The sequence below is a fragment of the Taeniopygia guttata genome, chromosome 2, assembly GCF_048771995.1.
Source record: "Taeniopygia guttata chromosome 2, bTaeGut7.mat, whole genome shotgun sequence".
Lineage (NCBI taxonomy): Eukaryota > Metazoa > Chordata > Aves > Passeriformes > Estrildidae > Taeniopygia > Taeniopygia guttata.
Genome location: NC_133026.1, coordinates 107,258,347 through 107,275,497, shown reverse-complemented (window position 1 = coordinate 107,275,497; position 17,151 = coordinate 107,258,347). Strand labels below are relative to the sequence as shown.

At 37.9% G+C, this 17,151-nt stretch overlaps 1 protein-coding gene across 2 annotated transcripts in view; it reads left to right on the top strand.

Moving 5' to 3' along the window:
• Positions 1–17,151, top strand: part of CDH2 (cadherin 2) — a 114,486-nt gene that overhangs the window by 63,435 nt on the left and 33,900 nt on the right. The window contains exons 1-4 of one of the 2 annotated variants that reach the window (XM_030266128.4): positions 7,374–7,681; positions 12,948–13,174; positions 14,997–15,143; positions 16,210–16,365. In XM_030266128.4, coding sequence (XP_030121988.1) covers positions 7,501–7,681; positions 12,948–13,174; positions 14,997–15,143; positions 16,210–16,365 — 711 coding nt within the window. In that variant the 5' untranslated portion in view covers positions 7,374–7,500. Of the gene's footprint in view, positions 1–7,373; positions 7,682–12,947; positions 13,175–14,996; positions 15,144–16,209; positions 16,366–17,151 lie in introns of those variants that run through there. The other variant, XM_030266127.4, reaches the window with a different exon arrangement.

Sequence of the window (17,151 nt, the reverse complement as noted above, 5' to 3'; positions counted from 1 at the left end):
CACTCGCTGCTTCCTCCTGCTTTGGGAGAGGCTGCTTTTAGTTTGCAGAAATCCCTTTCTCATGGGAAGGTGAGCTTTAGATACTGTGATCTTGAGCCCTGAGAGGCAAATCAAAATAACACATCACTCATTTACTGTAGGTATTGCCTAACTTAATAAGAGTTGTTCTGGACTCTGAGTGCTCAGGTGAGATGTGCAGATTAAATTGATTATATTGCTTGCTAACCTGTCTGATTACCTCATCAAAGTGTTGCACCAGCCATGTAGACTCTCTCCACTGGCAGGAAGGTCTGCAGTACAAGGACTGTGAGCAGCCTGTCCAAACAAAGCTGAAAACGTGACACCACAGGTTGTGGATGATGCCATTTGGACAACTACTGGGCCTGTGTTTGCAGGCTCTCAGGTTGTGTTTCTTGGGAGCCTTCTCCTGAGGGTAGCTCAATTTCTTTCCTACAAAATGGGGTAGGGTGGTGTGAATATGGATCTGTGTTCCAGTTAGAATGTGCACCTTTTAATAGAAAGTACGAAGTAGTGGAGAATACCTGCACTAAAATTACTTGACATTAATAGAATGCATTTAGCTACAGGGGATTTTTTTTTTTTTTTCATTTCCAGGGTGTGCATGTGCGAAGGGACAGTTTGTTTTGTAGTTTTTTGTGTTGGATTAGTGTGTGGGTTTTGGGGTGGGTTTTTGTTTTGATGAGAATTTTTTTTGCATTGTTTGGTGTAGCTTTTTGGATTTTTTAAACTTCCCAAAACACAGCCCTAAATCCTAGTGAAACAGATCCTAAATATCACTGCAGAGGCTCTAGTCCTTGCCCATGGATGCAGGCTGGCCACACCTGCATGCAGATGGCTGTCAGGTCCCTCAGACAGAGGTGAGAGGAGAGAGCAGTTTTTTTTCTGCTATTGGTGAACGTCAGAGTGCCAACATCTGATGACAGGTTGCTATTTCATGCTCTGCAGTTTTGTTTCAACAGCAACTCAGTATGCTGTTTCGCTGAATGACTTAGTGTTCTCCCTGTTGGTGACACTGTTGCATTTATGGACCAAAAGCATATTCACATGCACACAAAGACACATCTGGAGTATAGTATTAGAGAGGAACTGTTCATCATGCACCAAGAAAGGAAAGAATTTTGCCATGAGTAGCTTTAACAGTCTTTTAGATAAATCATGAATCTGCTTATATTAGCCATCAAAGCACAGCATTTCAGTGATTTTTGCACAAGATGTTCATGGTAATGCTTATCCTAAGGAGAAGTATCTCTGGATCAGCAGTCATTACTGTAGAACACATTGGATAGTATTTTCTGAAGTATACAGCAAGCGTAGCGTGGCTTTCTTTATTCCCTTCTCAAACTGGCATTGTTTTTGGGAAGAGAAAGTGAAAAGAGATATTTGTTCTTGCGAGTGAATGCCACAGTTGCCTTTTGAGGAATTCAAAGATTGAGGAAAATTGAGAAGAATACAGATGGCAGTTGAAATAGCCATTGAAATGTTAAAATATTTGTTACAATGGGGCTTTTCCATTCAAATTCCTTTTGGAAATGAATATTTAGTATTCTGGTAAGCAAAGCAAGGAGTGCCCTTCTATTGGAATAGCAGAGTACTTGGGTCTCTAAAAGAAGATTTAGTTCCATTTTTGTGATGGATTGATTCTGCAAGTTATTGAGTATTTCCATTGTTCAGGTATTTGTATTATGTTTGATTCATGTAAATGTTAGAAGTTATCCAATTTTCATCTTGTACCTAGGACTTCCAGTCAGGGAGCAGTCCTGTTACACCATTTGCTGTAGAAATAATTCCCAGACATTTGGGATGCAGTCTGGGCATTGGGAGGGTGTTGCTGTGTGATCTTTACTAAGAAACTTAGAATATTGTGACTAATAATTGAAAAGTCAAGACTGTGTGGAGTGCAATAGCTCAATGCTTCTCAGCAAAATAGTCTTGACTCAGACAGTAATAGGTTAATTGCCACATCCAGAAATGAATCCTAATGATTCCCTCTAGGAGCCATTATCACATGTGGGGTTTTCATTGATATTTATAACTGTAATCTTTGGTCTCAAAGCTCATGTAACTGTTCAATCCAGCAAAGGGGTTCAGAAAGGTAATACCCTGCTCTCATCCTTGGGCTTTGCTAAAAGTAGAATTTTTAGTTCTAGTTCAATCAGTCAAGCCCCTGCTATTTTCAGGCATTATTCCAATCTAACACAATTTGAATGTCAAGTGTCTTGTGTTTTGTGCTCACAAGGCCCACGGGAAAGTCTAGACACAAAAAAAAAAAAAAAAAAAAAAAAAAAAAAGCTGTATTTATCATAGGAAGAGTATCTTCGAATATATCAGAAGATCTGTTCTTTTTCTTCTCTGTTCTTCTGTGGCTAGACTGAATCACGATTGTAAAACAAGAGTCTGTTCATCCAGGTCTATCTCTTCTCTTTCCACCTGGAATAAATTGCATAAATTTGCACAGCATTGCTTTGGCATAGAATCCTGAAGTATGTCTTAATTTTGCAGTACTGAAAGTTCCCTCTTGAATGAAGTCTGTCTGTATTTCTCTCATTTGTCTGCAAATTGTGTCCAAGGATTTATTTTCTTTTTCCCCTTTCTATATTAATCCTGGTACCATGTTGTGCTGCTGTCATGCTTGTCTGCCTTTTGCTAAGAAAATGGGTTTTTAATCTGTTTTTTTCCTGGTGTAACGCCTCTTTTATTTCTATCAATTCTATTACTGTCAATTTGAATTTGAGGGGATTATCTGAGCCTCGTAATTTTGTAATCCCTAGACAAGATATTCAAAAAATGGTAAAAGATGTTGAAGGAAAGTAGCATCACTTCAATTTTGACTTAAACAAGTAACCTCATGTTGGTAATTTTAATGAGTTTGCATTGTATGGTGCAGTCAAATATAAAGCAACAGTGCTACTTCTGCTTGCAGCCAGTGTTTGTCTAACTTACCTAGAGTCAAGTGGGTCTTACATGAAATAAAAAAATCATTTGAAAAGACTCGAGTTTGAGGTCCTCACTCTGCAGCATAGGCACAAAAAGTCCAATTTTCGCCTCCTGTTGATAGCTGGTGACCTTACAAGGATAGGTAGTTTTCATCTCATTGAGAATATGGTTTAGGTAGTCAACCAAGAAGATAAAAATAATTAGTAATCAGTTGAGATCATTCACCAAGTGCCAATCGCTAGAGAGTATTCCAGCACTGGATTTGTTCTTTCTGATAATTGTACTTATTTTAGCTTGTGAGGAAAAATACTTAACGTATGTACTAATTACTCTTTGCTCCCTTGTGTGGACTGATGACAACATTAAGGTTTCCCTATGATGTTGCAGTGTTTTAGGTGAGTTTCCATAGTCAGCAATGTCAAGTAATTTCCTACATATTTCTAATGAAATCTAATTCTAATACTAGTGGTTCTTCTTTTTCTAAGGCATCTGCACACATATATTGGATCGAGGGGGAATGTGAGGCATATTTGGAGAGATGCTATAACAAGATTCCATGAACAATCCAAATAATAATCTTAAAATATGTGAAATCAGGCATTTTCCTGATTTATTTCCCCCTCTTTAATGGTAATCAGCTAATTAGCATGTCACCTTAGCTATTTTAAATGTTGAAAGCAATACATAGAGGGAGTGAATACCCATGTAGGGGTTACTTTCAGCCACAGGTACTCCCTCATAATATGATAGGCATACAACTCTGCTTTCTTATGGGCAGCACTACTGTGGCCTGGCTGTGAAATACTCTGTATTAGCCTGCACCAGTCACCAACAACTTTTTCTGAATTTTAAGGTCAGATATCTCTGTTTAAGAATAATAATGATGAAAACCTGAGGTCTGAATAGATACTATTAAGCTGCCATGCCAGCTAGTTTTCTGCCTGAGGCCTACTGGACATGATCCAGTGATACTATAATCCGTGGGATTTATGGTTTTTATTGCTATCTAACCACATCAGTGTAAATACTGCTGGGCTGTTTCTGCTGTCTCTTCCATGCCCTTTGGCAACTGGCAGGTTTCTTGCCCTTGTTTAATACAGAAGCACAGTGCTCAAGCAGGGTATTTTTTCCCCATTACCCATTTGCTCAGGAAATGAGCATCCCTGTGTTACGGGGTGGTTCTGCTTCGAGATCAGCCATGCCTGCTGCTTGCTGTGGGGATGCTGGTGCAGTTGTGTCTATATCCATTGGCTGGTTCCCCCCAGAGGATAACACCTTCATCTTTTAGCAAAGAACTGGCGCACAGAGCTGTCACAGTGACTAGAGTATGACTAAGGACCTTTTAAAAGTCATAAAGAAAATTGCTGCTTTGGAAAATTAGACCGTAGCATGCCCAGAGGAGTAACATGTGGGAGAGTGACAAAAGCCACCAGTGTTGGGCAGACCAGACAGGGGAAGGAAGGAAGGAGGGAAGGAAGCAGAGGAAAATCTGTACTGGTGTTTGTAGAGAGTCATTGCATTCAAATATGTGCTGGTTTGTGAAGCTGAAAGGCAAGTTTAGGGAGAGTTGTCCCCTTTCCCCTTGAAGCATCCATAGCCACATGGGAGGGAATTCCAAATGTGATCTCAAGAAACAGGTGGTATCCTGGGGTATGCAGCAGAATACAAGGCATTAAATGTTCCCACATTTGCTTCAAGACTTTTTTTTTTATGAATTGTTGAGAGGAGTCCTGCCATTTTGTCTGTTCTGGAAATTTTTGTTTGATGCAATGCAATTCAAATACAGCACTTAGTTCTGCCTGAGTAGTCATGTAATTTAATGAGAAAAATCCGTAATTTTATTTTGCTGTATTTCTTTCCATGGTAAGAAGTGACACATTGCCTAAAAGTGATATATGCTTCTCTCCTATGTTCTGTTGTTGTTCCTAAACCTGTTTTAGTGTGGGGGCTTAAGCCACTGTTTAAAGCTGCTGAGTGGTTGAATTTATAGAATAGATCATCAGCTCATTTGTAAGTATTCCCCCATTTGATATTTCAGCAAATTCTGGCTTTTCATGGAAACTCTAGGTGTCTGGATATTTAGTTTGTTAGGTATTTGTTTATTTTTGTTAAGACAGCCTGGGATGATCATTCTGCCTAGGTGTGCTCCAAGCCTAAGCTGCAGCCTAAAATTGGCAATGCTTTGACACCTCAGCACCTCTGTCAGGGGCACAGTTGAAAGAGGGGACAGGAAAAATTGGTGCATCAGGAAATAAAGTAAGTTTCTCTAAACTAGAAAACAAAACACCTGCAAAGGCAGGGTGAAAGAACAATAAAGAAGAAAGAGAGAAGAGCTAGGAAAAAAAACTTGAAACCTGATGCCTAAAAGGACTTCAGGCCAAGAAGAGTTAGCATAGAGAACATAAAAAAGCATCTATTCTCTGTTCTCCCTTTCCTTATTGCTAGTGAGGGAAAAGGAAAAAAAAAAAAAAAAAGAACTAACTTCTTTGTCATTTTCTAAAGATAGAATAAAAGACAAAGCAGCTTATCCAATTTTTTACTTGATATTTAAGTCATTACTGTAGCAGAAAAACTGCGCTTTAATTGCTGCACTGTAATTGTAGGTATTTGTTTCTTACGCTGCTTAAGGTCACATAAAAACGAATAGAGGTAAAAATAGGTTTGTGTTAAGTGCCTCAATTTTGAAACTATTTTCTGCTAGCTATCTGCAGAGACAGTACTTTCCCTTTAGTCTCCTGGTTTGACTACTCAGTAGATACATTTTTTAATTACCAAATTGGATTTTAGCAGGTGTAGTCAGTTGATGCATTATGGGTATAAGAGATTAGTGTTTAATCCTTCTTTTTATTACTGTGTAGAATGGTATACTTGGGGAAGTATTAAAGGTGCATTGCGTACTCCAGAGTACAGAAATGACATTTATTACTGAGTTTTCTTTCAGCTAGCATCATTTAGAAAAAAGCTGGTGCAGAACTCTGCAGGGGCCTAGAGGCTCATCTATAGAGAAACTGCCTTAAACAATACAGAGTGGAGGAAAATTGAAAGAAACCTTTTTGTGTTTTAAAACAAAAGCAGTTGTCGAAATACTGATACTTCCCCTCTTGAAGATGATTATTCTCTTTTTCTACATTTTATTTTTTCTAAAATAAAGACAAAAGGGGTGTGAAAAGCACAGATCTTTTGCCAGTGAGTGGTAGAGGCAAGGACTGAAAAGAATCAGTGAATCAGATATAATTTGGACTCTGTTTGAGATACCAGTCCTGTGTTTTGCTGATGGCTGGTATTCCCGTACTGAAAAGCTGCAGAGGATTTCTATCGAATAGAAAGAACATTATCCTCATTTTCATTCTGGCATGCCTGTTACGACTTTGTTCTGTAGACAAAGAGGATTATGGGAACTGGAAACTAGATGGCATTTTATTGAAGAACTGTGTGAGTCTTTCCCTCTCAGTGCAAGAATTAGGCAGTCTGGTGATAGCTACCTATGAAAGAAAATACTTCAAAAATAGACCTTAATGTTTGTATTATTAGGGTTCATAAGGAGGCAGTCTTCATGAATGTAGGAAGGAGCTTTATTATTTCCTAGTTGTACCTTGCAAGAAAATTCTTTAAAAGAAAAACCTTTACAGTAATTGTACGAATTAAGAATGAAAAAGAATATGTTGCAGAAATAGGGAGAGGGAGATTTATGTCCAGTGTTCTTCTGTCATGCAGACTGCCAGATTGCTTTGAAAGTATGTTATTTTAGGAAACGTGCATATTTATCTATGTAGAACTAGCAGTCTCAGGAGTAGGGCAGGAGAGAGAATTGCACTGAGCCATAGTTGTGGTAACCAGTACAAATTACTTTTACCAGCATAGTGTACAACTTTTGTAAGAATTTAGGGGTTTTGTACAGTAGACTATTCAACATCTGTTTCTCCAGAGAAAAAGTCATCTATATAAAGGCATATATCAGTACTAGTTTTTACCTAATGCCTACTGCAGATCACTCGAACTGCTTTCAATTAATGAAGTAAGTCTACAGTATGAATTAAAGCTAATTCTTGCAAATCACCTTTCCTTTTAATTATTGTTTTTCCTAACTAAATAGACAATTAAGCAAACAGTTCAGTGTGGAAAAGTGGGAAGTTAAGCTGCTATTAGTCAGATCGTGAAACACCTAAAGTTGGTAAATAGCTTGAATACATCCTCAGTTTCATCTCAGTTGAAACCTTCTGATGTGACACTTCTTCGCCACTTGAGAGCTTCATAACCAGTCTTACCCATGGAACCAGGCTGTAAAGATGTTGAAGACAAGTGTAAATAGGATTTAGAAGCAAATGGGCTATATTTGGCCCTTAGTAAGTGGCAAAACTCCAGTTGGGCTTGCGTGACCTGCTGGAGCAGCCCTCTCCTCTAAGTGGGCTGGGTGGCAGAACACAGTGCTCAGTAGAAGGTCTTCAAAAGCAATTATTGAATTAGCAGGCTTTGATAAGTTGCTGTCTTTTGACAGGCAGCTTTCTTTTCAAGTGTCACAGCTTGGTTACTGCAGCGAGGCTCAAAATGAGTAGCGCTTTTGAGAATTTTGGATGGTCTGGAGTATGGGATAAACTACAGGTCATAAATATAAAAGCAGAGAAGAAAAAGAGATTAGAAAAAAAAGAAAAGAAGAAACATTTAGAAACAACGCTGATGTATGGAAATATCTCTAAAGGATATAATGACAAATGGAGTTACAATACAGGTAGGGAAATGCCATTGCCTAAAATAACCTGATTATATTTCATATTTATTTTGACTCAGTAATTTCCATAGCTAATGTTCTCAGTTTGCAGATGCAAACAACATTTTTCTGGCTGATGTATACAACACATATATCAGAAAATCAGGTATTAAATAATATTTAATAAGATTTCAAGATGGTTTCAGGAAGTTCTAAAATCAGACCAAATTTAAGTGTGGTGATGGGAAAGGCAAGTTAGAATGTATTTTAGTTCTTTGTTGTTATAACAGTTTGCCAGGATGTCAAAAACCCAGTTTTTTTGAAGGTCATCTATAATTATAGTAAAGGATGTCTCATGGGCATTACACATGCCACTCCAACAAGCCATGAACTGAAATATGAGCATGTGCACTATGCCAGTAGGACTAACAGATCATCTTACAGATGCAGAAGTAACCAGTATGAATAAATTACTAATTTATAAAGTAAGAGCTTGGGTGGGGGGAGGGGGCATTATATGGAGTTTCTCATGTAGTTTTCTCCAGCTTCTCTCCCTGAGGAGTAAAGACTTGTTTAATACAGAGTGTTCCTGGAAAGTGTTCAGATATTGAGTATGCAGATGGCTAGACAGTTCAAGCAGAATGTTTCCATATAGTTTCTCCATCTGTCAAAAGGTAAAAGTGGTATCTAATAGGTAGTTGTACCTAAGATGCTTTCTTATTTGCTTATTGTGTCCATTGCAAAATGATCCCAAGTGGATTAAATAGCTATAGGTTTTCTGTTTTATGATGCACACTCTTAACTGTATTGCTGAAGTACATTTGTTGCTAGCACTTGGCATTTGTTGCAATTTTCCATGATGTCTACTAAGTGAGCCTTTGCCTTGAGGTTGGCGTTTGGGCATTGAGAAGAGCATTCAAGAGGAGTAGCGTTCTAACAAATTTCACAGAAGGAAGCACACTAGTGTGCTTGTATGCATGTGGATGTTATGTAGAGGTGAATTTAATTATTTTTAAGTGCAGAAAATCCAGATGACAAACTCAGTCTCACGATCAAAATGAGTAATGAAAATTTTGTATTACTATTCTATGTTGCACATGAATATATATGTTCATTAAATATTGTACAGTGGGCTATATTATTAGCATCAGATTTTTTGCTCAGTCCTTGTTTGGATCAAGTAATTCTGATATTATTTGCCTAGGACAAAAAGAGCAGAAGCACGTTGTTAAAGAGTGCAAACCAACATCAGTAGCAGTTTTTAATAGATACTATGAATCATTTATCTCATTAGACCTGAGCATGAGTGGTGGTGATCTCTAGTGCACTTTAAATGAATTTGCATGTCTAGTTCTTAACGTTTTGTACACTACACGTGTATGCATATGTTGTAATTACTTCCATGCAAGAGTGTTAAACTGAAAGCTTCCTTTAATACCATGGAACAGTAAGCTTTCGTTTTGCAATGTTGTAGTCTCAGAGGTCCTCTTTTATTCTTTATTTAATAGAATATACTTGCCTTGGTTTCAAGAGAAGAATCAAATTAGGATATTAATGGTCTTTTGTCTTAGGGTATAATATTTAATAATAATCATACACTAATAATAAATACAATTTTTCTTCTGTTTGAAGACCCTACATTTATAAATCCTTGTGTACAACCCTGTTTTGAGCCTGAGAATGGAATGAATTTACTCCCATGTTTCATATTACTGCTTTTATATGACCAAAAGTATTCTCTCTAAAACTGAAACAGTTATCTTTGAGTTTGATTGAATACTTCCCAGGGCTTTCAAATAATATACTCATAAAAAGTAAATACTTTCAGAAGACGCACAGGGTACTCAAAAATACTTAAAAATCTATGAGTTACTTTTACAGATTATGATACTCTTATCTGATCATTTATGTGGAGTGTTATTAAAAAGCAGTAAAATCAGATACTTGGTTACTCTACTGCATATAAAGTGACTAAGATTCTGCAGATTATATCTAGTTAACCTTTTTCTAAGTGGGAAAAAAAAATCTGTGATTGATCTGTCAACAAAATTGACTTGTGGAAAGTATGCCTCCCTTTCCTGTGGTTTTTAGAAAATAACATGGTTGCATAAGCAGTCATTATTCACAGTAAAAAAATATATTTCCTGTAGCATTTTTGCAAAAAAAAGTCTTTGCCTGAAAACCTACTGTCAGAAATCACTCTTTGTTCATACTAGTTGAACACTGAAAAATGAAGCAAAGTGATCTAAATTGAATTTACAAGACTGATAACCATGTGGTTGGGGGGAGAATAGCTACTGCACAACCTGTACTCTGTCAAGGGAATTTAATTATAGATGGTTATACTTGACTGTAATTCGTTAATGTGTGCTCCTTGCAAAGGGAGAATAATTCTCACATTGACAATTTTATATGTTTTTACCAGGATACTGTCAGAGGAAGGGATTTTCATTGAATTTCATAATACACAGTCGCCTGGGGGAAGAATATCAATGAAGTGGCTAGCAGGGTGGAGTTTTTGTTTTATTTTTGTACTGCTAGAGTCTGTATGTAAGGAGATGGGGGAAAGAAATCTTCTTCTTTATGAATTTGAATATCTAAAATAGGAATATATTCTGCTATTGTTAGAAAATATTTTTTTGTAAAATATTGTTGTGCTATCTTGGTCTTTCAGACCATAATGAAAAATACTCACTTTAGCTTTCACCTTTTGAGGAACAGTAACGATCAAAGTTTAGATTAATCTTCATTCTCTTTCACACTCTTGTACTTTTCGGAAGTAAGTCTGAGAAGAGCCAAAGGTAGAGCTGGCTTTGCTGTTTGTCCTGTTGGTCAAGACACTTTTCTGGAAAGCAGATTTTGAGAACAGTTGTAGCTGAGGTGAGAGGTTAGCAGAGGCACAGAAATATGGGTTATATTGCTGGATGGTATTTGTTTTTTTATTTTTTTGACTTATGTGAACTGTTTCTGAGAGGTTTGTTTGTGAACAGTGGTGGCATTTTGAGGATGCCCAGCTTCCTCCATGCTTGAGGTCTCAGTCATCTGTGCTTCTTTAACAAAGTACAAATAGCACTGTTTAATAGTCCAGTCATTACATTCTTGCATCATTAGATCTAGTGACTTTGGAGTAAGCTCTTCTTGGACATCTTTTTATTTCTGTGCTGGACAAGAATTACAGAATTAGGACTGTGGTAATTTCTACATACTGGAGTAGTTGCTTTAAGTAGTAGCTTTATATTCTTGGCTTAGAGTAATGCATGTTCTCATTTGGCTATTGCATTTCAGCCTAGTGTTGCAGTGGGCTGACTCAAGCTGCCCAGGTTGAAAAAAGTGGAAGGTCAGTGGGATGGTTAACATGTGGGAACTGGAGCTTCTGAGCTTCTGCCTGTCAATTTTCTCCTCCTGTGTGAACAGCAAACCAGAGGATCTGTTATCTTCTCCAAATTCTGCAGATCTGTAGCCTGTAGATTATAGTGAAGGAAGTCATTGTACCTGATAAAGCAGGTAGGATGGACTTGAGGTGCTATAGGAATTGCTTAAATATATGAAAACTTATACGAGAGGCTGAGTATTTACTAGAGTTTTAGAAAACCACTCTCTTGGCTTATGAGGAAGACCAGAGGCAACCTCTCCAAGAAGGATCACAGGAGCAGCCCTGCTGGTGAGGCTTCAGCCTTTTACCCAGGCAGATTTGTTCTTTCAGGGCTCAGTGCTCAGACATGGCATGCTCTTCTCCCCAGGGTGAGGCTGGCCTTTCACAGAAAAGACCTTCAGACTTCGGGATCTGTCTGGAAAGAGCAGTATCCCTGCCCAGTTCAGCGAGATTAAAATTAAGAAGGTTATGGTATATAATTTCTCTAGAGTAGTGCTGTGCTTTGTCTCCTTTATGTATCTGATGGATCCTTTTAAAATAGAGTGTTTTCTGTCAGGAGAGGGCAAATGGGGGATTCTGGATAACTGAAAGGGTGCAGTAAGGGAAGAAATTCAGTCTGGCATCTGAACATCAGCTTGGTCCTTAAAGTTCAAATACAAAAAAGTATGATTCTTCTTAGTACCTTGATGAAAACAGTGCATTACAGAAGAAAGCATATGATGCATGACATTTAGTAGTGTTTTTTCTTGTGAGGGACCTTTAGGTTTTGAAGCTAAATAGTTTTTGCATGGTTTAGCACAATATAAAAAGTGAAGTAACTGAAATGAGGCATAAAGCCTCATTTCATCTTCATCTTCACTATGTGGATTTCTGCACAACCTTCTTAATGGTATTTTGCACTTCTATTGCCCATACAATCAAAATATTTCATAATGCTTTGGAAACATTAAAGAGCGATCATTGGTTATAAAAGCACACTTTCATTTTTTTTCTTACTGTTATTTACAGTAACCTAGAGGATAAGTGGTGGTGAAAAGAATTGGGTAGAGAAGACAGTAACCTGTTACCAGTTCTGTTTTGTGCACAAGACATCCTTATCTCTAGATTTGGTTTTCATGACTTCTTGTTCCAGTGTATGTCTTTCAGACACAACAAAAGGAAGAAGGGAGGAAATTAAATAAGAATAGGTAATGCCTAAGTAGATAAAGGGACATGTGTGGTACAGAATATAGCTTTAAAAAAAATACGAAAACCCACAAAATTCCAAACCAAAATAAAAACTCAAGGCTGTTAACTTAGGTTTTCCCTGTGAGGCATTTACTGCCTCCTCCATCTTGTCAATGAGGGACAAGGAAACTCAGTCCCAGAGCTCATAAGTAATCTTTCTGAGATGCCACAGCTGAATCACAGGCTGGTGTGGGCACAGAATTCAATATTTTTAACATATCTCAAGGTTTCTGCCTTACTCCCATTGGCAGAGCGAGTGTGCTGGAAACATAGTTGTGATTGCAGTTATGGTTGCAGTGTAACTAAATTTTTGGAGTGTTTTTAATGAATCAGCTTGACTGGATCTTTGCGAAGCTTGAGATGCAAACCTAACTAGCAACCTACAGAAATATACCATAGAGCATGGAAGGAGATGGTTTTCTTGCTGGTGATGAGGTAAATTTGTAGGAGGGAATGTTCCTGTCTAGGGTTAAAATCTCTGCTTAGCAGTCCACAGAAGAATATCATTGTTACGTGGCATGGACTGACTGGTAAAGTACAAGTCCTAAGTTGTAATATCATGTGATAATAGCAGTAGCAAGTTAAGTATCTCTGCTTTTGAGTGCACTTGATGTCACAGTGAATTCAAGTAGGCTGCTTTTTAAATTTGTTTCTTTGTTTGTTTGCCATTTTATGTCTGTTTTACAGTGAGGTTTCGAAGCTGTGATGGAAACAAAAAAATACACTTTGGTAGCAGCGAGCCAGAAGATTTCAGAGTAGGTGAAGATGGTGTGGTCTATGCAGAGCGAAGCTTTCAACTTTCAGCGGGGCCCACTGAGTTTGTCGTGTCTGCTCAGGACAAGGAAACCCAGCAAGAATGGCAAATGAGGGTGAAGCTAACCCCTGAACCAGCCTTCACAGGGGCTTCAGAAAAGGTAAAACAAGAGCTTAGTGCAGCCTGTATAAATGTATCCCCACAAAGAGGCCTAAAAATAGGGGTTTAATTTTGCCAGTCATGAACTTCTCCATAAACCAGCTTATTAATGGACACCTAGTGTATGCAGAGCTGGAGCTTTAGAAGGAACTTTGATCGTCTTTTATTCTGTAGTTTTGCTAAGGCATGGAAAGACATGCCTGTTTAATTATATACGATTCTTTGTGTTTGAGCTTTTTGTTTGTATAGCTTGAGATTTATACCTGAATTTAAGCCTCATACAGCCATTTCTTTATTTTAAATTGCTTGAAAGTATTATAGTATTTATTCAAGCGGTTAAATATAACTGCAAAATAAACAAATCTCTGATAGAATGCATCAGTTACATTTATTAGATGGGAACTGTAGATTTACAGTAGTAAGTAGGAAAGCACTTCTGGCAGGGAATATTGGCTTTGTCTTGTCCCGTCATAATCAAATTGGAGATTGTAAATTATTCATGATTCCAGCACTACTTGGTAAGGAAGATCGTCTCCCTCTGCTGGAAGCTGCCACAGGATAAACCATGTACTGTAACAAAAATCAGACATAGCAATATGCAATTAGCAATGTATTTACTTTAGAAAAGTGTATTAGGTTGTTTACCTTTTTCTGTCATATTACTTGTTGCCTGCTGTTTCTTGCTTTCTCCTTAGTGAAGGAGAAGTGCTTAGTTTACAGATAAAGAACAAAATTTATTCATAGATTAACATACCTGTAATAGGTACACATGGAAGATTTAAGCATAATGCTAAAGTAGGTAATGTGGTTATGCAACACATTTTTCCTGAGAACACACTGGAGACCACTGCTGTGTAATCCTGTTATTTGTTTGCTTACTTAGTGAGTGTGTTAAATTTTCTAAGGCATGATTTTAACAGTGGAAATACTGTCATTTTGTTCATGGAAGCATAGTAAAAGATGCTTAGATGTGCCAGCGCATGCCCTGTTTATTCCAAAGACACTATTCAGGTTTCCTTACCTACCATCAGCATGTAGAGGAGTAGAATCTGGCCTTTAGTTGTGGGTCTGTTCATACTCTGTGATGTAGTTACTTAGATTAAAAAAAGTTCTTATTTTAAAAGATTTGGAAGATGTTTTTGTCACCCCGTTTCCAGCCTTTAGCAAGCTAGCTGTGTATGCTGTCATCCAAAGGATGAAGTGACTGCAGATATAGAAGGGAATAGGAAGGGAATGTTGACACCCAGCAAAGATTAATGCCCAGTGTGTGAAGTGGGTCATCTACTGCATCCATCATGGCTGACATAGGTTTAAAATAATTACAGCATTAATTCTATGGGATTTAATAGGGTCATAAATATTTGAGACATTCCTTACCAATATGTATTAAACTTCTCTTGGAACTCAAATTACATTATAGCACACGCAGATCTAAATTTAGAGTACAGTAGCACATTACCTGAACTGAAGCTCTAGCTAATGAGAAATACATAAAGGCATACTATTAAATTCTGCAAAATATTAACTACTTCTCAGAAAGTGCCAGATAGTTTACACAGCAGTGCCATGTTATAAATGGTTTATAATTCCCTTTCTCTTCCTAGTTAAATAAAGAAAAAAAGGGTTCTTATAATTTTTCAGTGAAGTTGTAAATGATACTGGTTTTTTCAGTCTGCACTGTGAATGCAAATAAAACAGTTCTATGAACACAGGGGAAAGACAGTCTTTCAGTCAATTATGTAATTGTACCTGAGTTACTTTATATTGTCTGCTAGTAATTCTCCTTCTAACATGTGCTTAATTTTATCTTGTACCTGGGAAAGGACCAAAGGAAAATTGAAGAAATCATATTTCCATGGCAACAATACAAGCACAGCAGCTCTCTGAAGAGGCAGAAGAGAGACTGGGTTATTCCTCCAATCAACCTACCAGAAAATTCCAAAGGACCATTTCCTCAGGAATTAGTTAGGGTAAGGAAGTTAATAGAAGTGTGGCTTCAGTGTCCCTCAGAGCTCTTGAAGAGATTTTGTGTAAATGATGTCTTGTTCATCATCCAGACACTTATCAGAGTCTTTTGGGCTGGTTTCTTTTTGCTACTTGTGCATTGCATGCTGGGATGCATCTAATTTCCTGGGGTTTAACTTGTTCCTATGCATCTCTGCTGGTGGAAGATGACCTTGTTTTGGGTGGTAGGTGTTAAGGTGTATCTCTGCTGGTTCAGGAGTTCTCCAGTCTCCTGCACTGGAGTTCTTTGCCTGGGAAATGGTGTGGGAGTGAGCAGGAAGCAGAGTGCACCAGAAGACCAAAGGTAATTGGATCTCATGGGGTGAGGACAGCAGCTCCTCCATAGGATTCTGCTGCCCAGAAGTGGCCACTGCAAGGAGCCACTGCAGGAGCCAACCTCTTCTGGGCTGGCTTCCAACTCTGGTACTGGCTGGTCATGATCAATTTGTTGGAACTTGGCAGAACATTAGCCCAAGTAGATAGGACAGTTTCACTCTGTTCTGTTTTATGTGTGTGCTGGTGATTCTGCTGCTCCTAAGAGGCACTGCCCCTCAATTGTTTCCTTGGAATATGAAACAAGTTCAATGTTCAAGCAAAAATAGCGAGTTTCTAAAGAGCTGACCTGTCATGGAAGAGAGCCTGTAGCTTTGGGCTGAGAAGGTATAGGAGAAGGAGAGAAACACAAATCAGGCTTTTAATTTCCTGTGTAATTTTATGATACTATATGTTTTCTCTAAGATCTAAATATTCTGCTTAAAGTATTTGTTTTTGTTTAACACAAATCGTTTTTATTTTAAGAAATAAACAGGGATAATATTACATTTCTGAATATCCTTTAACCAGTTTCTAACAAAGAGTGCTGTTAAGAAATTCAGACTTTATGCCAACTCTGTACCATTTCCAGAATAATTGTTTTTGCAAGTACATCTTAAAGAGCAAGGAGAAAATAAATAGAGCTGCTGCTTGTCTCAGCAGCAGTCCCATCCTGCACTTGTTTGTAGCTAATGTAAACTTCATCTTTTTGACACACAGATTAGGTCTGATCGTGATAAAAGCCTCTCGCTGCGGTACAGCGCGACTGGCCCGGGAGCTGACCAGCCTCCAACAGGCATCTTCATCATCAACCCCATCTCGGGACAGCTGTCTGTGACGAAGCCTTTAGACCGGGAGCAGATTGCTTCTTTTCATGTAAGAGTTTAATTTACCACAAATCAGATTATCAAATTGAAGATGAACATCTGCTTCAAACATGACTTGAGCAGCCAGCATTTAGTTCTGTATGAGACATGATTTGAAGAGTTTGTAGCAGATTTGTATTTATTGTACTTAATAAGGCTAACTCTTACTATATTTAAGCAGCTTAAATACATTAACATACATAAACAGTAATTAAATGTATTTAGGTAAAGTATTTTTAAAAGATTGAAATATGGGTACTGTGGCTTATATTTCGAGTACAGGCCATTGATCACAGTCTCCACTGAATTGTATACTTTTCAAAAATTTATTTTTAATTCAGCAACTTAAATTAGGATGTGACTGCTATTAGAATTGGTGCAGCTGTGATTTGAGAAATGGATGGGAAGAATAACTTACCAATTTTATTTTAGGGGCAAATCTAAGCATTTTAATAGAATTGTAAATTAGGCCTGTCAGCTTATGAAAATTATATTCTTCGCTCTAAAAAAATCGACAAAGTAGACCACAGATTCCAGTACCAGTGGAAAAGGAAAGTTGCAAGAAGAGGGGTAGAGCAGGCTGTGACCTAAAGTTTGCTGTGCTTCTGGGAAACCACGCTGAAGTCACCCAGCTCTTGGAGAGAGTTTTCCAGTGTGTTGTGGATTAAAACACTCCTTGCCTTGTGCTCTGGGGAGCCCTTTGAGTGCTGCTCCCAAACAGAGAACTCAGCAGGAGACATCTGAGGGGGAGGTGTGGGTGAAAGGATCTCAAACAACAGCTCTGGCATGCATAAGA